This window comes from Delphinapterus leucas, chromosome 17 (assembly GCF_059928025.1).
Source record: "Delphinapterus leucas isolate spDelLeu-1000000601 "Yukka" chromosome 17, BTC_Dleu_Yukka2, whole genome shotgun sequence".
Classification (NCBI taxonomy): Eukaryota; Metazoa; Chordata; class Mammalia; order Artiodactyla; family Monodontidae; genus Delphinapterus; species Delphinapterus leucas.
The window spans coordinates 766,336-789,354 of record NC_143145.1 but is presented as its reverse complement, the minus strand read 5'-3'; the positions used below and the strand labels follow the sequence as shown (position 1 = coordinate 789,354).

Below are 23,019 nucleotides of genomic sequence, written 5' to 3'. Positions count from 1 at the left end.
GGTGGGAGGCTCGGGCGGGCAGGCGGCCAACAGGCTGCGCGTGGGGGCGGGTTTATGAGGCCGTTGCCATGGCAGTGCAGAGCCGGCTCCCAACACACACACACACACACACACACACACACACACACACACACACACACACACACACACACACACACACACACACACACACACACACACACACACACAGACACAGTTGTGGCAGAGGAAACTGCAGGCACAGCCAACTGTTCCCACAGCCCGGCCCGCCAGCTCTGCGGCGCCGCTCTCCCTCCGCCGGCGGGAACCCCGCGGGACACCGGCCGGGGAGGGCGGGGCGCCGGCTCGGGGAGGACGCCCAGCAGGCGCTGGAGTGGGCAACGGCCACGCCCCCTCAGACTAGCGGCGCCTGCGGACCCTGCCGGGCACCAAGGCTGTAGCTTCGAGAACCAACACCAGCTGTGGTTTCAGGCCAGCACTCAGACCAGTGGCCCGGCCCGGCCCTGTGCCCACGGAAGACCCACTCCTGGCCTGACCCTCAGCCCTCCCCCGGACCTCCTGCGCTCCCCCTCCCCCACCCCGATCTCCCGTGCACTCCCCTGCCCACCCCACAGCCCCACTCTGACCTCCTCTCCCTCCTAACCACCCCATACGTCCACCGCACATTTCCCTGGTTTGATTCCCCGACCTAACCCCTCAACCCCCAAGCCTCCTACCAAACCGACCCCACAGCATGCCCCCTCCCAAAATGACTCCAGGCCACACCCAAGGCCCCCAGACCTAAGGTCTCTCCTCCTTCCACACAGACTTGCACGGGTCTTTGGCCAAGCCCCTCAGCCCCGTGACAACCCACGCCATCCCCGCAGGAGAGGGCAGCAGTTTGGGACGCTGAAGAAAGGGGGGGGGGGGGCGGGGCACGAAGGGGAATCCCCCTCCCTCCCACCAGCCCCGCCCCCGGGGGTTGAGGGGAGGAGCAGGCAGGAGCCTGGAACTAGACGTTCCCGGTCTGGCCCGCGGTGCCGGCCTCGGCACGCCTCCCTCTACCCCATCCCCCCACCCCCGCGCCCCCCAGGTCCCAGGGCTGGGAGAACACCCCTTTCTGCCCTGCCCCCACCCTGCGGGAACCGCAGCCGCAGTTGCTGATTCAGCACAGGAAGGACCGGGGCGGACAACCAGGGCGGCCTCCTCCACCCCACTCCAGGCCCCTCCGGATCTCCAGGGCAACCAGTCGGGGTCCTTGGGCAGCCCCCAGCGCCCCCCCCATTCCGGAACAAAGAACCGCAGTGTGGACTTGCCCGGGGCCAGCCCGCCTGGGGCCACCCCGCCTGGCGCCTCCCCCGCCAGTGATCGATCCCCAAGGCCCTGCCCTGTCCCCTTCAACGCTGGGGGGCAGGCCGACAAGAGGGGCGGGATTCGGCAGAGTTCGGGAGGAGAGAAAGTGCGGATCCGAGAGGTGGCGGAGGCCGGCTCCCACCTCCGCCCCGCCCCCGCCGCCGCAGTAGCCCGCCCCGCCCCCCGACACTCGCTGCAGGGTTGCAGGGCTGCAGTGCTGCAGGGCTGCAGTGCTGCGGGGCTGCGGCTGGAGTCACCCCCGCCAGCTCCAGGCGGACCTCGCGCCAGGTGGAGTCCCGGCAGAAAATGGACATGGGGTCTCCTGCGGCTCCGGCTCCCCACCCACAAAGCTGCCCCCAAGGCGGCAGACCCCGACCGCTGCCCTGTGGGGGCTGCACCCAGCCAGAGGTCACTGCCTGGTCCACACTCCCCACCCCTCGGCTCGGTCCCCATCTCCGGCCCGCACCTTTGAGGGAGCTGATCTCATGCTGGATGGCTCGCGAGGGGTCCATGTCTCCGCCGGGGCTGAGGGCGGCGCGCCACGCAGAGTCCAGCCCCGCACTGCACTGCCCAGGCCAGAGCCGCAGCCTGGGGGAGGAGCCGGGAGGCGTGGGGCGGGGCTTGCCAGCCGGGGCGGAGCCTCAACTAATCAATGCGCAGTGCAAGGCCGCCCCGAGCTTGCCCCCGTCTACACCGCCCCCAACCTTCCAGACCCCTGCTCCCGGTCACCTGACCCCGGTAACTCCAGCCGGACTGCCAGGCCATCAGGCTGGATCCAGGCGTGCTTGGACGGCCCACGCCACCCCCCAGTCCCCGGGCCTCCACCACGGGCCACCCTCAGAGTGCCCTCCTAGCCGCTCCTGCACGTGGCTTTCCTGGCCTCGAAGTCATGGCCACTCACTCCCTACAGGAGATACCCACCGGTCTGGACCTCCTGGCGACCTCCCCAGCCAGCACCCTGGGTGAGGAGAGAAGGTAGATCCCACCGGGGCAGAGGCTGGAGGTTCCTTCATCACCACCATTCACTTCCCCCCCACTTCCATGCCCTCTGCCTTCTCCCCTCAGCTGGGGGCCCTCCTCCACCCACATGCGCCTCTGGGTCACCTCACCCGGTCCTGTGACACTCTGACTCCCAAGGTGACACATTCAGCCTCTGCCTCTCCAACTCAGCAAAGACCCACAAAGCTTGTCTTGGGAAGTTCCTGTCTTCCCGGCTCTGCGGATGTACCACCATCTACCACCCAGCAGCTCAGGCCAACACCCTAGGGTCCTCACCCCCATGGGTCAGCCCCACAGGTCCTGGTGGCTCCACCTTCCAGTCTGTCCACCTGCCACCAACTGTCCGGCTCAGCAGTCTCCTTGCACCACCACCCCTATTGCTGACAGGATCAGCCTCCTGGCCACTGACTGTCACTGCCTGCCCCCTGGGGAGAATGACAGCGCTGGCACTGCTGGGGTGGGGTCAGCTCTGCCCCCTCACGGTGCCGCAGGAAGCCGTAAACAAACGCGCAAGCCTCGCCCACACCTCGGGCATGTGCACGCATGCGACGCGCGCCCGCGCGCGCACGCAGCTTCAACGTAAGCCCCAGGAGTGGGCCCTCCCGCCCCACCCTGGTCCTCTGTGCTGGGCTGTGGGGGACAGACACAGCCTCCGTCTCCTGCCAGGCCCACATCCAGATTCTTCCTCCATCCTCACCCCAAGGCCCCTCCTGGCCCCTTGGGGCCCACACCTTGCCCAGCCAGGCCGCTGCCTTTAGGCGACCACTCTTCCTGCAGGCAGGCCCACCGTGTGCTGGGTCAGGACTGGGGGGAGCGCAGTGCCCGCAGGTACCGGCTGATGAGCAAAGAAGCGGGTGCGGCCCTATACTGGCTGAAGGCCTGATGTTCTAGGATCCCTCACAACCCCATCCCTGCCCCTCTCAGGACTCAGCCAGTCCGGGGCACAGGCAAGTCTCAGGAAAAAACAGCGGCAGACCTGGGGTAAACAGGAATATGAGAAATTAATAGAGGATTTTGTGATTCCTTACACCTAAATTCCTATTACTTTTTTATTAGCCACGTCCAGATGAACCTAAATCCAAACTGTAACTGAAGAGTACTTCCTAACTAGATCTCAAATGAAACTGATAGATACTTAAACAGAACTAAAAACTATAGGAAAACTCACCCACACACAAAATTAGTGCTGGTTCTAGTTTTAAAACTGCATATAATTGAGAGTTCCCTGGCGGTCCAGTGGTTAGGACTCAGTGCTTTCACTGCTGTGGGCCAGGGTTCAATCCCTGGTTGGGGAACCAAGATCCCACAAGCCACATGGCACGGCCAAAAAAACAAACAAAACTGCATATAATTGAATTTCATAAAATTATAATTTTAAGCTACTGAAAAGATGTGGGCAGAAAGCAAGTAATGGGGTAACACAAGGATCAGGCGCAATTAGGTGGCTTTTCCTAACTTTTCAGAACCATGGGGACAGAGAAGGAATGTCCCAGGCCCTTAACTGCCCCCTCAAGTCACGCTGCCCACCCGAGAGTGGCCACTGCAGTCACCTGCAGCCACTTGCAAACAAGGGCTCGCAGAGAAGGGGTGGCCAGTGAAGAGGCCTTTGGCCTGCCCCTGCCCAGTCTGCCCCAAACGGCAGCCACATGGTGTGGCCTGGGAAGTGGGCTGTGGCCACGGCCCCTGGATAGAGTCCACAGGACACACTGAGCCCATTCCTTGGTTTCTTCCCAGAGGAAGGGGCAGCTAAAGTGGGGCCGTGGAAAGATAGGCTGCAGCTAGCCAGCAAAGGAGGCGGATGCACATACGAAGGCCCCAGGTCAAGAGAAGAGGAGTCTGGCCAACCCCAGAGAACGTATGCGTGGAGGGCGCCTGGACACAGAGCTGTAGGTGGGGTTCCCCTGGGCCAGGGAGGCCCCTCGGACTGCAGCGGGCAAGGGCCTGGGGGTAAGAGATGGGGGCAGCGTGGCTCTGGTGGGTGAGATGCAACGGCCCTGGCCCTCCCGACAGTCCTCAGCTTTCACGGTCTCGCTGCCCAGGAGATCTAGTCCCAGGGTCCTCAAGAAAGCAGGCTGTCTGACCCGGCACGGCTTCCCCACGCCCAGCCGGGGTCCTGTCAGGTCGCCTGCACCAGGGACTCGCCTCATGCGCAAGGCCGAACACTCTTGAAGCTTTACTGCAAATTCCAGGAGGCAGCTTACACCCCTGTGGCTCCTGCAACCCAAGCTGAGCCCCTACGCCACAGCCAGGCCCCCTCCTTCCCAGCCCCTCTGTCTGGGACAAAGCACCCCCTCCTCACAAGCCTCCTGAAACCCTGGCAGGTGTGGCCCCAGGTCACAGCCCCCACCATTCAGACCACACCCCTGCTCCCAAGGCCCGGTCCGCCTTCCCGTCCGTGTTCCTCACTAAGGCTCCCCAGCTTCACTCCTGTGCCCAGCCCTGAGCAGCCTGCCCTACTGGGGCTCACTAGTGACTGGTGGGCAGGTGATCCTGTGCAGGGGTGACATGTGACAGCTGTCGGCCCTGCCGGTAGACACCTTCCACACAGGGTCCCCCATAATCACCCAGTGAGACACCGCTACAGACTGTGCCTGTTCCCTGCAGTGGGAACAGGGGCCATCTCACCTGCACCACCAGGCCTCACCCCATAGCCGTCACCTGGCATTGACCCTGACCTGGGGAAGCTACCAGGCTGGGCAGGAGGAGAACGCTCCTCCACGTGGGCAGCCACTGGCTGACGAAGGCGGGAGCTCAGCTAGACCAGCCACCCTGTGCGGCTCCACCCGCAGGGCCAGGTCCACAGCACTGCGGTGGGTGCCGCCAGGGCCCCAGGGGTCCTGGTGATGGCCCAGGAGGCATAGAGGGTTCCCGTTTGGGTCCCATCCAGCTCTCTCTCCCTGTAGCCCAGTTCAAAAATTGCACCGTTACCAGGTGTCCGCCAGAGACCTCGGGCAGGGATCCTGGGTCCCACCCCCATGTTCCATCCATCAGGAGGTCCCATCATTCTGCCCCCCCAAATATCTCTCAAACCTGTCCTCTTCCCACTGTCTCCACCGCCACCCTCCTCCCCTTGGAGACAGCCCTGGCCTACTCGCTGCCTTCCACCACCAGGCACTCAGCAGCCACAGCCCCGCTGCCACACCTGCTCTATCTCAGGGCTACAGAGAGCCTCCCGGTCCTGTCCTGTCCTGTGTCGTCCTGCTGCACAGACCCCTCTGCGGTTTCCTCCAGCAGGGACAGTGGGGACAGTGCTCTCACACAGGGATGACTGTCTCAGCACCCCTGCACCCCAGGCCTGGTCAGAGGCGTCCACACAGGGAAACCAAGCAGTGGACGCTTGCAGTTCAAGGATGAGGTACTTCCCAGGAACGCTATTAATAGAGGTTTACTTCGTTAATAGATTGAAGGAGAAAACCTGTATATTGATCTCAAAACTGCTGATAACTCATTTGATAAAAACTCACCAATATTTCTGATTTCTACAAAGTGACCCAGTAAACTGGGAAAGGAGGTCCAGGCACCCTCAGTATCTGAGGGGGATTGATTCCAGGACCCCAGCCAACACCAAAAGCCTCGGATGCTCAAGTCCCTTATAAAAACTGGAGTAGGGCTTCCCTGGTGGCGCAGTGGTTGAGAGTCCGCCTGCCCATGCAGGGGACACGGGTTCGTGCCCCGGTCCAGGAAGATCCCACATGCCGCAGCCCAGCAACGGGAGGGGCCACAACAGTGAGAGGCCCGCATACCGCAAAAAACAAAACAAAACAAAACACAAAAAAACTGGAGTAGTATTTGTATATAACCTAATACAGTGCAAATGCTATGTAAATAGTTGTAAACACAATGCAGGGACTTCCCTGGTGGTGCAGTGAATCCACCTGCCAATGCAGGGGACATGGGTTCAAGCCCTGGTCCGGGGAGATCCCACATGCCATGGAGCAACTAAGCCCATGCGCCACAACTACTGAGCCTGCATGCCACAACTACTGAAGCCCACGCACCTAGAGCCCGTGCTCCGCAACGAGAAGCCACCGCAATGAGAAACCTGTGCACCACAACGAAGAATAGCGCCCGCTCACCACAACTAGAGAAAGCCCACACAGCAACAAAGACACAACGTGGCCAAAAATAAATGTATTTTTTTAAAATACAATGTAAATGTAAATAGCTGTCTTTGGGCACCCACAGCAAATTCAAGTTTTGCCTTTTGGAACTTTCTGGAATCCCCCCCCCACAGTACTTCTTTTTTTTAAAAAAACATTTATTTATTTATTTACTTGGTTGCACCAGGTCTTAGTTGCAGCACACGGGATCTAGTTCCCTGACCAGGGATCGAACCCTGGCCCCCTACATTGGGTGCACAGAATCTTAACCCCTGGACCAGCAGGGAAGTCCCACCCCAATAGTACTTTTTCTTTTTTTTGTTTTGCAGTACGCGGGCCTCTCACTGCTGTGGCCTCTCCCATTGAGGAGCACAGGTTCCGGACGCGCAGGCTCAGCGGCCATGGCTCATGGGCCCAGCCGCTCCGCGGCATGTGGGATCCTCCCGGACCGGGGCAAGAACCTATGTACCCTGCATCAGCAGGCGGACTCTCAACCACTGCGCCACCAGGGGAGCCCCCCAATAGTACTTTTGATCTATTACTTAAATCCCCAGTTGCAGACCGTGGATGGGGACGGCTGGCTGCATACCGTTAACATGAAAACAGACGTCCCTCCAAATCTGAGTGGCCACCGCCACCGCCCCAGGGGCCTCGCCCATAGGAAGTACGGGAAGCAGGAGCAGCAGGGCTGTAGGCTCAGCATGGTGGCCGGGACACCCCCAAAGCCACTCCCACAGGCGGCCAGGGCAAGCCTCCGGGCTCAGCTGCGGGCGAGGCTGATCCAGGGCGTGTGAGGGGAAAGAACCTAGGCTCCGGATGCGGAGCACTGCCAAGTGTTCAGAGTCTGCACCTCCTCAGCACCTAAACCAGTGCCTCTGACCATCTACCAGCACCAACAAAGGCACTCACTCGAGTGGCCGGCTTTCAGCACCCTTGTAAAGGCCCAAGACATTTCTTATAGGCCAATAACGAGCTGGCAAAAGAGGGTGGAAAAAACCTTCATTCGCAGTGCAGGACAGAAACTACTCTGGAAAAAAAAAAAAAGAAACTACTCTGGAACAAGATAAATAAAAATCAGTGAGAACTTAACTTCAGAAAGCACCACAAGCACAAAGCAAGAACCAGACCCATGGGGAGACTCACATTCCCAATGCAGAGGTCTGACCTCGCAGGACCACTGTGCCCCGAGCTAGAACTGCGCTTCTGACCCTCCCCCGCACCCCACCGCCGGCCCCACCAGCCCTGAGCCGACTCTTTCTTTTTTAATTAATTAATTAATTAATTTTTGGCTGCGTTGGGTCTTTGTTGCTGTGCGCGGGCTTTCTCTAGTTGCAGCGAGCGGGGGCTACTCTTGGTTGTGGTGCGCGGGCTTCTCATTGCGGTGGCTTCTCTTGTTGCGGAGCACGGGCTCTAGGCGCACGGGTTCAGTAGTTGTGGCGCGCGGGCTTCAGTAGTTGTGGCGCACAGGCTTAGTTGCTCCGTGGCATGTGGGATCTTCGCGGACCAGTGCTCGAACCCGTGTTCCCTGCGTTGGCAGGCCGATTCTTAACCACTGCGCCAGCAGGGAAGCCCCGCTGCACCGACTCTTAATAATTGCGTCCTTCAGACACTCACATGATTTTATATCAGATCGGCGAGCTTCTGTTGTCTGTTTGAAACCCTGTCACTGGGTGCTGGGCATGTGTAGGGAGCGAGCCCTTTCGGGCGCTGCTGTAGTACCTAGCGAACACCTTAGGAACTTTTTTAAAATATTGTGTTTGAATAGGAACTATTCCCCGGACGCAAACATGGGCCATACAGGGAAAAGTCTCCGCCCAAGATTGTCCCCTCTCCACCCCGTACACAGTGTGGAAATCACTGTCAGGATTGGCTTCCTCTTTATCCCTCTGAAATTTCTTTATGTGGAAAGTCACACAAATACAAACATGATTCTTGGTTTTCCCCCTTTTAACACAAAAAGTGACACCTCGGGACTTCCCTGGTGGCACAGTGGTTAAGAATTCACCTGCCAATGCAGGGGACATGGGTTTGAGCCTTGATCCGGGAAGATCTCACATGCTGCGGAGCAACTATGCCCGTGTGTCAGAACTACTGAAGCCTGCATGCCTAGAGCCCGTGCTCCGCAACAAGAGAAGCCACTGCAATGAGAAGCTCTTGCACAGCAACAAAGAGTAGCCCCAACCAGAGAAAGCCCGATCACAGCAACAAAGACCCAACGCAGCCAAAAATAAATAAATGAATAAATAAATTAATTAATTAAAAAAAAAGTGACACCTCGCCTGCACCATCCGACCCCACACCTGGGAGGTCTCCCGCTGCACCCCTGCCTCCGCCCTACCTCAGGGCGCTGGCTGCCATCCTTGGCTCTCACACACACACTGCGTTCTTAGGTCTGATAGACATTTTCATTGGCCTGGTTTCCACCAGTTCACTAATGCAATCCAGAAATTCTGGATTTCTGGATTTTTACCAATCTGATAGGTGAAAACACGGCACCCTGGTGTAGCTAGAGCTTAAATTTTGCATACTACTTGACCCAGAAATTCTATTTCTAACAATAGCCATAGACACACAATGATCCAGCCACAAAGCTCTTCTATGCAGCAGTTTACAATACCAAAAAACCCCACAAAACTAAACAAAACTAAACCTAATGTTCCATGGGAAGAGAGTAAATAGGATATGATTACCATATAAAAGAATATATTATAAATTAATGTCATAGAAAGATGTACTTGTAACATTAAGTAAAAAGAAGTTACACGTGCCTAAAATACTTCATAATATTAGATTATAAAGTTATAAATAAATTAAATTATACTATAAAATACTGTGCACATTATTTTTTGTTGTTGTTTTTGTTTTTGCGGTACACGGGCCTCTCACTGTTGTGGCCTCTCCCGCTGCGGAGCACAGGCTCCGGACGCGCAGGCTCAGCGGCCATGGCTCACGGGCCCAGCTGCTCCACGGCATGCGGGATCCTCCCAGACCGGGGCACATACCCGCGTCCCCTGCATCGGCAGGCGGACTCCCAACCACTGCGCCACCAGGGAAGCCCTGTGCACATTTTTTTTAAACAAGCATAGGGACTTCCCTGGTGGTGAAGTGGTTAAGACTCCATGCTCCCAGTGCAGGGGGCTAGGGTTCAATCCCTGGTCAGGGAACTAGATCCCATATGCATGCCGCAACTAAGAGTTCACATGCCACAACTAAGGAGCCTGAGTGCCACAACTAAGGAGCTGACAAGCCACAACTATGGAGCCGGCGAGCCACAACTAAGGAGCCCTCCTGCTGCAACTAAGGAGCTGTCGAGCTACAACCAAAGAGCTGGCAAGCTGCAACTAAGGAGCCAGTGAGCCACAACTAAGAAGCCCACATGCCACAACTAAGGAGCTCGCCTGCTGCAACTAAGACCCAGTGCATCCTAAATAAATATTTTTTTTAATTTAAAAAAATCAAACAACAAGCATAAAACAAAAAGATGTGGAGGCTTTACAAAACACCAATCAACCATTGCAGCAGGGCAGCTTGAAGGGAAAGCACTGAACGGTGGCCCCTGGAAGATATGTCCACATCTAAATCCCTGGGACCCGTGACTGTGGCCTTATTGGGAAATAGGGTCTTTGCAGATGTGATTAAGTTAAGGATGTTACGATGAGATCATCCTGGATTATCTGGGTGGGACCTAAATCTAATGACAAGTGTCCTTATAACAGATAGAAGAGAGATACACAGAGGAGAAGCCATGTGAAGATGGGGCAGAGACTGGAATGGTGCAGCCACAAACCGAGGAACACCAACAGCCACCAGAAGCTGGAAGGGGCAGGAAGGGTCTTCTCTAGAGCCGTCACAGAAACTACAGCCATGCCAACACCTTGATTTTGGCCTCTGGCCTCCAGAAGTATGAGAGAATAAACTTCTGTTGTTTTAGACCACCTGTTTGTGGTCATTTGTTACAGCAGACACAGGAAACTAATGAAGACATTTTTACCAGGAGTGACAAATATTTAAAGGCATGGCACTGGTTTTGGAATTGGGTAATGGACAGAGGCTGGAGAATTTTGAGGAGCATGATAGAAAAAGCCTAGATTGCCTTGAACAGGCTGTTGGAAGAAATATGGATGTTAAAGATGCTGCTGGTGATGACTTAGAAGGAAATGAGGCACATACTGCCAGAAGCTGGAGGAAAGGTGATCCTGATTAAACAGTGCAAAAAATGTGGCTGAACTGTGTTCAGCTGTTGGGTGGAAAGCAGAACTTATAAGTGATGAGCTTGGATCTTTAGCTGAGGAGATTTCAAAGCAAAGTGTGGAAGGTGTGACCTGGTTTTAACCTGTTCCTTACAGTAAAGTGCAGGAGGAAAGACGTAAACTGTGGAAGGAACTGTTAAGCAAAAAAAGAACCAGCACTGGTGACTGGGAAACTCACGGCCTGTTCAGACTGCAGAAGATGCTAATGTGGGGAGACTCACTGTTAGGAGAGAGAGACAAGGATGCAACTGGACAATCTTCCTCTGAAGAGATTTGATCTCTGACTCACAGATGCATTCAAACCTCGCAGCACAAGCTGGGGATAGAGAGGGTCATCAAGGAAAGCTCTGTGGAGAAGCCTCTAACCTGATGGCACGGATCTCTGTGTCATACATGGGAGACCCACAAGGTGTATAAGAATGTTGTATCAGCAGAAACACTGCCAGCTTGGATGCAAGAGGATAGAGACAGGATGAAAGGAAGGAAAGCTGTTGGAATTCTGGGATACTACAGGCAGGAAATGGGGTGACAGAGCTACTCAGCTTCAAGCATATGCTGCCCGGCAAGAAAAAGGAAAAATGACTTCAAGGGCACAGCTTTGGGCCCAGAGGGTGGAGCCATGGGCACAGAGGCAGAGGCCTGCAGAGCTGAACGTGTAAAGAGCAAAGCATCAAGTCACAGAGGAGTATTCTCAGGCCTTCAAACCTATTGAACTTGCCCTGCTGGATTTCAAACTTGCTTGGGACTCCTTTATTCTTTTCTCTTTGTTACCCCTTTATTCTTTTCTCTTTCTCCCTTTGAGAAAGGGGATGTCTACTCTATGCCTGTCCCACCATTGTATTTTGGAAGTATACAACATGTGTTCTAGTTTCACAGGTCCACAAATGGAGAGCAAGTGGGCACCTGCCTCCCATCACCTGAGAAGGGGTTCCTGACTCCCCCTCCACCCAGCCACCATCACCCGGGGCCACCACCAGATGACCCAGCCCAAGGCCCCTCTTAGGTCCCAGACCTCACCACCTACAGCCCCTGCAGGCAGCCACAGCACCAGCTCTCCCAGCCCTGCATCTCCCTGTCCAGTGTGGGCCTGCTTCTGGCCACTGCCCTTGGCCCCGCGCCGGGCGGGGGCGCCTGGCCTCCCACCTGCATCAGCCCTCTCCAGCCTTATTGCATCTGTTCCCAAGGTGCCCAGATCCTGCTGCCAACCCCTGCCCTGCTGCCGGCTCCCCTCAGGTCTCACTGGGGAAACGGAGGCCAGGAGGCAACATCGCCCACACCTTCCCATCCCCACGCCTTCCCTCCCCCACGCCTTCCCTTCCCCCACGCCTTCCCCTCCCCCACGCCTTCCCTCCCCCACGCCTTCCCCTCCCCCACGCCTTCCCTCCCCCACGCCTTCCCTCCCCCACGCCTTCCCTCCCCCACGCCTTCCCATCCCCACACCTGTAGAAGCCTCTACCCCTTCTGAACCACAGGGCCCTGGGTGGCAAGGGACTGTCACACCCACCCCCAGCATGTGCGGTTGGGCAAATGAGAAGGGTCACACAGCACTCGGGCCACCCAGGCCCCTGCCAGCCAGTGTTCTGCCCAGGCTGCATTCTGCTGACAGCTCGGCCTCCAGGTCACTGCCCCGTCCTGGATGGCGGTCTCCCTCTCACATACTGCCAGACCCCTCACCGTCTCCACCTCCCTTCTCACTTCCTACACACCCCTTGGCACCCCCAATCTGACCACGCCCCCAAACAGTCTCCCTAAGGTCCCGATATCCCTTATGACCAGGCCAGGCGCTCTAAGGGCAGCCGGCTCCTGGTTCATCACTCCTTCCCTTTCACTGGGCTGCCCGGACCACCCCCTGGGGAAGGCTCCCCCTCTGCCTCAGGCTTTCCCCCCACACCGCGAGGGCCCCAAGCACAGTGCCCAGCCTGGTCCCCCAGCAACTCGAGTCTTCACATGGTGCCCGGCTCAACGATCATCTCAGTTTATTTGCCCCCAAGCTAAGCTCCTGTTCTTCCACCGCCCCTGCTGCAGAGGCACCACTCCACCCCCCACCCCCCCACCCCACCCCCGCTGCTCCCCACCCCCACTTCCACTCCCACTCTGTGGCAGCCCAGTCTGGGGTCTGGGTTTCTGCAGGGGTCCAGCTCGGGGTCCACTTTCCCTCCCATTCACCTGCTCATTTTCAAACCACATTAAGGAGGTGCAACAGGACACAGACCTTGCCCTCGGGAAGCTGAGTTAGGCAAGAGAAAAGATATTTAAAATCCTCTTTGTTGGGCTTCCCTGGTGGCGCAGTGGTTAAGAATCTGCCTGCCAATGCAGGGAACACGGGTTCGAGCCCTGGTCCGGGAAGATCCCACATGCCGCGCAGCAACTAAGCCCGTGCACCACAACTACTGAGCCTGCGCTCTAGAGCCCACGCGCCACAACTACTGAGCCCATGCGCTGCAACTACTGAAGCCTGCGCACCTAGAGCCCGCGCTCCGCAACAAGAGAAGCCACCGCAATGAGAAGCCCGCGCACCGCAACGAAGAGTAGCCCCCATTCGCCGCAACTAGAGAAAGCCCGCGTGCAGCAATGAAAACCCAATGCAGCTATAAATAAATAAATAAATTTATTTTAAAAAATGTAACAAACTGAAAGAAAAATTAGAAACACTGATAACACACAAGGAAGTTACCAGTCATAATAAATAAAGAACTCTTATAATTCAAAACAAAACACTTTACAGAGAAATGAACAATGCTTTTCAATACAAAGAGTGAGTAACTATGAAATGATGATCACTTAGTCAAAGAATGCAACTTAAAACAAATTAGAATTTTCTCATCCATCAATTGGCAAGGGATTGGAACTAGTCTGCCTTGTATCTGCTGGCTCATCTACGCCAGAGGACAATTTAGAAATACAATCATTTTTAATGATAAGCCCACATGTTCACGTAAAGGGACCAGATAAACAAGCAGAGATACTTCCATGCAATGGAACACATAGTACCCATTAAAAAGCATGAGGGTGCCAAGACCATTCAATGGGGAACGAATAATCTTTTCAACAAATGGTTCAGGAACAACTGTGTATCCTCGTGCAAAAGAGTAAAGTTGGGGTAATTATGTGGCGGTCCAGTGGTTAGGACTAAGCACTCTCACTGCTGGGGGTCCCGGGTTCGATCCCTGGTTGGGGAACTAAGACCCAGCAAGCCTCAAGGCACAGTTAAAAAATAAATAAATAAAGTTGGACCCCAACCTCACACCATACTCCAAAATTAATTCAAAATAGATCAAAGACCTAAATGTAAGAGCTAAAACTATAAAACTCTTGGAAGAAAATATCGCCATAAATCTTCATGACTTTGAAATAGGCAATAGTGCTTAGATATGACACTAAAAGCACAAGCAACCAAGAAAGAAATAGGTAAATTGAACTCACCATTAAAATCTTTTGTGTTCCAAAGGACACCATCAAAAAAATAAAAAGTCAACCCATAGAATCAGAAAATATTTTTGCAAACCATATCTATCTGATAAGGGACTTATATCTAGAATACATGAAGAACACTTACAACTCAATAATAAAAAGCTAAAAACCCAATTTAAAAATGGACAAAGCCTCTGGATAGACACTTCTGGAAAGAAGACATAGAAATAACCAATATGCAAAAGAAAAGGTGCTCAACAACATTAGTCATCAGGAAATGCAAATCAAAATCAAGAGAAACCACTTCACACCCACTAGGACTAAATGTCTATAATCAAAAAGGCAGATAATAAGTGCTGGTGAGGATGTGAAGAGATTGGAAGCTTCATACACTGCTCATGGGATCGTAGAATGGTATAGCTGCTGTGGAAAGCAATCTGACAGTTCTTCAAATAGTTAAATATAGAATTATCACATGTTCCAGCAATTCCACTCCTTGGTATATATCCAAGAGAGATGAAAACATACATCCACACAAAAACTGGCCCACTGTTCATAGCAGCACATTCATAATAGCCAAAAGGTGGAAACAACACGAATAGCCATCAACCTATCTAGAGATAAACAAAATGCAGGTTATCCATACCATGGAATGTTATTCCATGAAATGGAATGAAGAACCAGTACACACTGTGACATGGATAAAACGTTATGCTACGTGAAAGAAACCAGGCACAAAATTGTATGATTCCATTTATATGAAATATCCAGTATAGGCAAATCCATAGGGACCTAAAGTAGACCAGCGTTTGCCAGGGGCTGGGAATGGAAATGCTCTGAAATGGGTTGTGCTGACCGTTTCACAAGTCTATTAATACACTAAAAACCACTGAATTCTTTCCCTCCCTCCCTCTCCTTCCCTCTCTTTCTCTCTCTCTCTCTCTCACACACACACACACACACACACACTATGGTCACCCCAGCCAGCGAGACTAGGGGCCCAAGGTGTGACTTTGACCTTTTTTCTTCATATACTTCCACAATGCTTGTTTGTTTGTTTCTAGCACGTTTTGCTTTTTTTTTTTTTTTTTTTTAGTATTTACTTCTTTATTTGCCTGCACTGGGTCTTAGTTGAGGCATGCGGAGTCTCCAGTTGCAGCATGTGGACTCTAAGCTGCAGCATGTGGGATCTAGTTCCCTGACCAGGGATCGAACCTGGGCCCCCTGCACTGGGAGCACAGAGTCCTAGCCACTGGACCATCAGGGAAGTCCCAGCACGTTTTGCTTTTGACCATAAACACAGACCAAAAGCCCAACTGCCAGCCTCTGATCCTGCCAGCTGAGCTCTGGCCGCCAAGGATGACACCCCATGCTCTCACCCACTCACCCATGCAGGCACCCTGCAAGTGCTGGCTGAGGGCCTGGGGCTGGTGCCAGGGACACAGATAACCAAGCTCAGAGTCCAGGACGGGAGACAGTGGGACACGTGAGGAGGACGTCAGGCGCAATGGCACCAGGCAGGCCCAGGGCCTGACAGGGAGGTGGGGGAACCCTTCCAGCTGAGTCTTAAAGAAAGCACGTGCCCTGCAGATGCGCTGACACTCCCCACCCCCGCCCGCCTCTCCAGCCCCACCTTCTCTAGACCAACGCAGGCCTTCCAGGTGGGTGCCTCCTGCAGGCTCCCTACCCCAGCCCTGCCTGGAGCACCTGCCCCCCCCAAACCCCCACCCCACCAACATTCCTCCCCTCTGCCCTCCCCTCTCTACACCCACTGCCCCTCCCCACCCCCATCCACACTGACTCTGCTCCCAGCCCTGATGACACGACCTTGAAGTCTACACACGCCGCCCAGACACTCCCGCTGGCGCTCCCCACGCCCTGCCCTGTACTTCATGCCCTGTCCGCCTGGACAGGCCTTTGGCCCTGCATGCAAAGAGCTGCCTCAGAAGCTTGGGGGGCTCCTTCCCCACATACCCTTCCCCCGCACCCGAACTCTCGCCCCCGCCCCCAGCCCTGCCCGTGCACCGGGACCACAGGCCCCCCTGGGCTCCCCCGGGCGCCCTGCCTCCGTAACTGTCGCAGGCCAGGCTCTGGAGACCCCGGCCAGCCCACAGGGAGCTCTCCAACCACAGGCCCAGGCGGCCTCAGCCCCGCAGGAATTTGTCCTGGAGCGAAGGCAGGGAGGATGGGGAGGGGCAAGCGGTTCAGGCAGACAGGAAGTGGAGATTGTTCTGGAAGGAGCAGGGCCCAGTGGGGAGGACTGGGGATTTCCAGAGGGAGAGCTGGGGAGTGACACCTCCACTGCTGTGGGGTGGGGGGACATAAAGGTGAGGGGCGAAGAAGCTGGGTCTTGGAGGCAGATGGGCAAGTGCATCTCACGAGCGCGAGCAGGGCAAAGGTGGGGCTGGGGGCGCGTGCAGGTGCGGGGAAGAGGCCAGGAGGCAGAAGCCAGGGCCCTTCGTGGGCCCAGCGGTGGGCCAGGGGTCCCCGAGGGCAGAGCCTGCTAGTGCTTGCGGCGCCCCCCCAGCCCCCAGCAGTCACCCAATGGCGGTGGGATCAGGGGCTTCGCTCTGCTCCCTCACTAGGGGCGGCCTCCTCTCTGGGGCAGGATGGGCCAGGGCCTCAGGCCTCCAGGAGGCCCAAGGGGCTCACAGGATCAGGCCGCGGCCCATAGCCTGGCCGTTTCTGCTCCTCTAGGCCACTCCTGGGCCTTGGCAGTGGCCCCGGCCCAGCCACAGGCACAGCCCCGCCCCCCCATTCCCTTGCCTCAAGCCAGGAGGGGAGGTGACACGGGGTACCCCAGAAGCCTCCCCGCCCCTCGGCCCCGCTCTGCCGTCCCCGGCTCCTACGCTCCCACTTCGCCACTCTCACCCGCCCTCGGGCCAGTGCCACACGCTAGGGGGGCTTCACCGTGGCAGTGGCCAGTCCACTTTGGGCACGTGCCCCAGCACCCGCAGGCAGGAACCAGGCGAGCCCGGGAGGGGGCACGGGCCACGGCAGCCCGATGCGCCCTCACAGCCACCCTGGAAGCCCACAGGGTCCTGTCAGGACTCACTCCTGAGAGATGGGCTGGCATCCCGGGAGTAGAGGGACACAGCTCCTCAGGCTGGGATGCTTCACCTTGATGCCCTGACAGCCTCTGGAACCACACACGGCCCTGCGACGTTATCTGACCGAGGAAGATGCTGGAACAAAGCACTAGTCATTCTGTGTAAGTGTCCCCACTTTCACTAGAGTGGCCAGTTCATAACCAGTTTCGTCCTGGGGTTTGCCAGGAGAGCTGTGGCCCAGTGGGCAGCTGCTTCCTTGCCCTGGACCTGTCCAGATGGACCCTCCCAGGCCAGGCCAGCCCTCCAGAGGCATACCCTCCCTCCCTGCAGGTGCGGCGGTCAGGCTCAGGAGCCCACTGTCATGAGTGTCTCTACTGGGCCCCAGCGAACTGGTCACAGAGGCAACGGATCGGCGACCACAGTGCTGACAAGGAGAAGCTGACAAGGAGAAGCACACAGCACATCTACCGCCCTGGACCCAGGAAAGCTGTGAGTGGAGGACTGCCTGGTGGAGGCGAGCCCTGGGCCCCGTGAAACCTCCCCTGCTTGCCTGGGTGAGGTCAGTGGATGGACTGCGGCTGCCCAGGCTCCAGGCAAGGTCCCAGCAGGACCTCTCTCCCTGAACTGCCCTTGGGGGCAGAGCCAGCATAACCAGCCATGTGGAGCTGGGACCTGCTCTGGGTCAGCTCTGCCCAGGGCCCCACCTCGACCCTCTCTAAGCCTCTGAGGGCCAGGAGCCAGGGCTGTGTCCACGCCTGCTCAGAGCCCAGCGCCCCAGGCAGCTGGGCTGTGGGCAGCTGACAGCAGTAAGGCCTGGGCAGGTCCAGAGGCCCGAGGGGGTGTGCAGCAGGGCCAGGGGGTTCTGCCAAAGGCACAGAGTGGCTCCTCTGAAGAGGAGGAGGGGGCCGCCCTAACTTCCCCAGCCCACAGCTGCTCCCCAGGGAACAGTAGAGGGGCGTAACAGGAGTCCCTGCCAAGGCGGGTGGTGGCCTAGGTGCTCACCAACTAGGGGAGGTGAGGAAAGACAGCAACTATGCGACCCACACTGCCAGGCAGTGGCAGCCACCCGCACCCCTGGGGGAAGCACCTAGCTGAGAGGCAGAGGACAGCTCTGCCTTGAACCACGTGTCTGCTGTGCACAGACTCCGGACACAGGACATTGGCCGGGGCGGGGCGGCCCACCCCGCCCACCCCACCCACCCCACCCACGCCGCACGATGCCTATTAAGGACATGACTATGGGGCTCCGCCGAGCGCGCTGCCTCTTCCTCGGGGGCCGGCGGCCGCGCGGGTCGAGCGAGGCTGGCGGCGGGGGGCGGGGCTGGGCTCCGATCGGGACGACTACCGCGGACGAGGTGTCAGAGGCCGGACTGTCCGGCCGGAGGACCTGTCAGGGCCGGCCAGACGGCAGGCAGCCCGCAGGGGGGGCGGGGGCGCCGTACCTTTGTACTTCTCCCGCACCTCCTCGTAGGCCTGGATGAAGTCCTGCTCGTCGGGCGGCGGACGAGGCGGCAGCAGGGCAGCCATGCCGGCGGCAGGCGCGGGACACAGCGAAGCGCTGCGGCGCAGAGCGAGCCTCCTGCCCCCGGCGGCCACTCGGTCCCTGCGGCCGCGCGCGCCGCTTAAAGGGGCCGCCCCCGCCCCGCCCCGCACCCAGGATGCCCCACGGGCGGGCGGGGCCCGGGGGAGAGGCGGCAGCGCGCCCGGGCGCCTCCCGGCGTCGGCTCGGCAGCCGCAGCGGAGCGGGCTGGGAGGCTACGAGTCTGCGTCCCGCGCCCGTCCCGGCGGGCGCACACCCCCTCCCCGCCCCCGCCCCCGTCGCCGGCCTGCCGACAGCCCGAGTTCTCCGCACCCGGCGCTGCAGGGGCTCCCTCCGTCCCCAGCCGCGAGCTCTCCACCACCCTGCCAGACCCAGCGACCTCACCTGGCCGCCACCCCCACCTTCTGCTCCAACCGCCGCTACCTAGGATCCTTCTATTACAACCTGGGAGGTGGAGTAGGTATCTTCAACATGAAACCCTTACACACAAAAACTTAACTACGAATAAAAGGACCGAAATAGGGAATTTACAGAAGGAAAAATGATTGGTTAAAAAAAAACCCAAATTCTTTGCCACCCATCAGATTGGCAATCCCCCATCTCCCAGTGTTGAGAAATGCCCTCTCCAGAATGCCCCCGGCAGTGTTCCTCTAACTGGAAATGCCACAAACACTGTGGCCAGAAGCCCCACTTCCAGGGCTCAGGGCTAAGAGGGTCGCCAGGCGTACACAAAGAGCTCCCGCAGGGCCTGCTAGTGAAGAGGGTCCAGGGCTGCGAGAGGACATTCAGGGTTCACTTTCACGTGAGTGAAAAAGAACCTCGTCCTTTAACATCCCGATGTGACATGTGAAAAGGACTGGCGGTCCCGTGCCATGTCCACACCGGCTCCCGGGGGTGGGGCAGACGGTAAGGTTTCCCCTCACGCTGTCCCGCTCCCCTGCGTCCCCACAAGCTCTTGCTTGTGCTTCCACCCACAGAGTTCCTTGCTGCCCCCGCCACCAGCCTCGCCCAGCACTGGGCTTCCAGGCCTCTTCCCACGCACCTCGGTCCACCCTCCCGGTCCCCTGCAGGGTCAGCCCATCCCCCAGACCCTCATCATCATTCTGTCCTAGCCGACGGGACAGGGTCAGTAGTCCACAGGCTGATCCAGAGACCCTCAGCTGGCTCCTCCCTTCCCAGCACGCCCTGCCCAATAGCCTCAAGCCCTAGGTCACCTACTTCCCAAAGGGAGGAGCCACTGTCCAGCTGCCAGCCCGACACTGTCAGGGGCCTTGCACTGGGCCTTCCCCATCCTCCCCGCAAGAATGGCAGCTACTAGAGGGCAAGGCCGGACCCTGGCTCAGGGAGGGGCTGGGGCTCTCGCCAACCAGGTGGCCCCTCCTGTTCTGCTCCTATATGCTTCTACCCACCCCACCCCCATGGTGGCAGCCAAGACCAGGGGCCTCGAAGGCGGCTTTGCCGCAGGATCTCAAGAAAGTGTCATCATCACATCTGGGCACTGGACCCTTGTCCTGAGACCAATGATGGTGCCAACTCAGCAAGCTCAACCTCAGGCCTCATGCAGCTGACCGGGTGGAGCCAGCAGGTGGCGCTGTGCTGTCTGCAACCACCTGGGACAGGAGAGGCCCTCTCTGACCCGCAGATCACCCTCACGTCTCTCATCCCAGTCCTATACCTGCACAGAGCACACAGCACGTGCTCAGTCAATAAGCAAATGTTTATGAATTGGACAGCCGAAGCTCTTCAGCGTCGTTACCTGCAATGCGGATGACTGCCCGCTCGGCAGGGTCCAAGACACTCCCATTCCCCCCAGGGCCACCTCCGCTTAGCCGGCTCCGCTGTGTTTTCTCCAGGTTCCAGGGCAGTGTGTCCCCAGGACTGGGCGAGCCACTGCCTCCGTTGGAGCCATCCTCAACCACTGCCCGAACCTCGTGGTCCTCGCCCGACATGGCCTCCTGGAGAGGGAGCAGGGGGGGAGGGGGTGTCACACCACCGTGTATGGGGGGGATACTGCATACCGACCACCACATTCTTAACCTAAACATGGACCCCACCCCATCCACCCTGTCATCTGGACACTGACACCCACACCGCTCCTATGTCCCGCTTCATCTACATACTGAACCCCGACCCTCTCAACCCAGACACGGACAACCCTTTGCAGCCATCCACAGCTGGCCTCACCCGCTCCAGCTCATTCCTCCGATACCCACACGGAGACCCCCCCCCAAGACACTGACCTCACTCCCTCCAGTCTATCACTGGGACACTGATACCCCCCACCCCCCAACATTCACTGCCACTCTCTTCTCTTAGTCACCCAAACACTGACCCCTCCACGCTGCCACCCAGGGGTTCACCCAATCAGAGGACAGATCCCCCCCGCCACCCCGTCACTCGGACACTGGCCTCCGATCCCTCCATCCCAAACCTGGACCCCATCTCCTCTACTCCTCGACTCAGCAAGCAAGCCAGGCCATGAGGAAGCACTGGCTGCTGCCCTCCCCTCCCAGACCCCGCACCTCGCACACTGGCTCTACCTCCAAGCTGTCTGAGCCAATAGCGCTCCCCGTCGCCTTACCCCAGCCCAGCCCCCGCGCAGTCCCACCTCGGTCTCCGCAGTGAACGCCTATAAATAGCCAGAGCCGCATCAGCGTGGGCCGCGGGAGCTGCGCTGCCGCAAGGCTGGGTGGGAGCCCGGGCTGCCCCTCCAGCGGCCCGCTCTGCGCGGAGCTGCCGCGGGGCACCCACACCCGCGCGTGCACGCCCCTCAGCTCCCGGGCCCCACAAGCGCTGCCGTGCAGGAGGTGAATGCGGCTCTGTCCCGGCGGGGCCGGGCTGGCGCGGGGGCACAATGTGGGCTCTGTGCCTCCGCCCCTAGGCTAAGGGCTGGGGAGGAGACGGCGGGCACCGAGCTGGGGGGCCACCCTGCCCCGCCCCCTACAGCCCGTCCGCAAGGCGCCTCCGCTCCAGCCCCCCGCCCGGCGCCCCACCGCCAGCCGCGCCACCCCAACCGCCTTTCCTGCCCACACCCCGGGCACCGCCCGTCCAGTTCCGCAGTCTCCGCGCGCGGAGGTGGCGTCCTCCCGAGGGAGGATGGGCAGCGACGCAGCCTCTGGTTCCGCGATGCCTGCGGAGGGAGAGCCCCTACCCCACCCCGCGGCTCCCGCCCGCCGCGCGCCTCTCTGTCCCGGCCCCGGTCTTACGTGCCCGGTGGCTCAGCTCCGCTGGGCTCGGCCAGTGCGGCCGGACGGCTCTGCCGGGAGAGCTGCGCAGGCTGCGCGGGCGGGGCGAGCCCGGAGCCCCGCCCCGGCCGCGAACCGAGCGCCGCCCGTGCGGCCCCTGCGTCCGAGTGCGCGCGGGGCCTGAGCGCGAGCGCGGCTTCTCCCGGGTACTGTCCCCCGCGCGCACCCCCACTGCCCGGCACGGCCCCCTCCCCGCGCGCAGAGGCCGGGGCGGTCGGCAAGGAGACGTCGTTAGGGAAGCGGAGCGTGCGTGACACTAAGGCGACGCGGGGTCGCTCGGGTGCGCGCCGGGTCCGGCCTCTGCCGGCTGCCCAGGGCCGCCCCAAAGCACCAGCGGACTCTGCGCCCCGGCCCCCGCCCCTAGCCACCCCCGCAAACAGGTCGGACCCGAAGCTCGCAGGTCCCCCCGCCTGGTTTCACGTACACATTTATTCAAACAACACGGTCGCGCTCGGGCGAGGGCCGGCCCCCCTCCTCCTGGGCTCTGCTGACCCCTGGTGGTTGGGCCGGCCCGGGGGTGGGTGGGGGCGGGGAACCCTGCCCAAGCCGTCCTCGCCCGGCCGCCCCTATGGGCACCACTGCAGGAGGCAGGGGCGCCCCCGGGGGCAGCTCGGGCGGGGGAGGGGGCGGTGGGGCTGTGCGGAGCGGGGAGCCTGGGGAGCAGGAGGCCAGCGGCTGGGCCGAGGGGGCGGGGCGTCTAGGGTTAGGTGGCTGGGGAGTTGCTCAAGAGCTCAGGGGGGTCTCCAGGGGGAGACCGGGACATGTGCTTGCAAGTGATGAGGTGAGTGGGCAGCGCCTGGGTGTCGTGAAAGATGACGAAGATGCTGGGCCGGGGGAGGCAGTCCACCGCGCTGTCGTAGCGCAGGAGCGCGTGGCCGGGGGGCCGCGGGGGGGGTGCCCGCAGCCCGCGGCGGCCCTGCCCGTAGTCGCCGGTCAGCACCCGCGCCACGAACACCGCCTTGTGGCCCTCGGAGTCGGGGGGCGAGTAGCGGTCCAGCACCGACAGGGAGGCGCGCTTGGCGAAGTACACGCCCTGTCCGTAGAGCGTGTCTGCGGGGGGGAGGCACGGGGGTCAGGGTGGTTACGGTGGGCAGAGACCGCGCCCCTTCAGGG

The 23,019-nt window shown here is 59.0% G+C and overlaps 2 protein-coding genes across 6 annotated transcripts in view; both read right to left on the bottom strand.

The window, feature by feature from the left end:
- Positions 1-21,966, bottom strand: part of PLEC (plectin) — a 58,523-nt gene extending 36,557 nt beyond the window's left edge. Inside the window, exons 1-2 of one of the 5 annotated variants that reach the window (XM_089898422.1) lie at positions 21,868-21,966; positions 20,418-20,616 (exon numbers count right to left, since the gene is read on the bottom strand). In XM_089898422.1, coding sequence (XP_089754548.1) covers positions 20,418-20,610 — 193 coding nt within the window. In that variant the 5' untranslated portion in view covers positions 20,611-20,616; positions 21,868-21,966. Of the gene's footprint in view, positions 1-18,563; positions 18,751-20,417; positions 20,617-21,269; positions 21,404-21,867 lie in introns of those variants that run through there. The other 4 variants (XM_089898427.1, XM_089898423.1, XM_089898424.1 and 1 more) reach the window with 4 other exon arrangements.
- Positions 21,967-22,501: 535 nt separating this feature from the next.
- The window catches only part of PARP10 (poly(ADP-ribose) polymerase family member 10), a 44,561-nt gene continuing 44,043 nt past the window's right edge, over positions 22,502-23,019 (bottom strand). Inside the window, exon 12 of the mRNA XM_022555323.3 lies at positions 22,502-22,956. Coding sequence (XP_022411031.1) covers positions 22,610-22,956 — 347 coding nt within the window. The 3' untranslated portion in view covers positions 22,502-22,609. The remainder of the gene's footprint in view (positions 22,957-23,019) is intronic.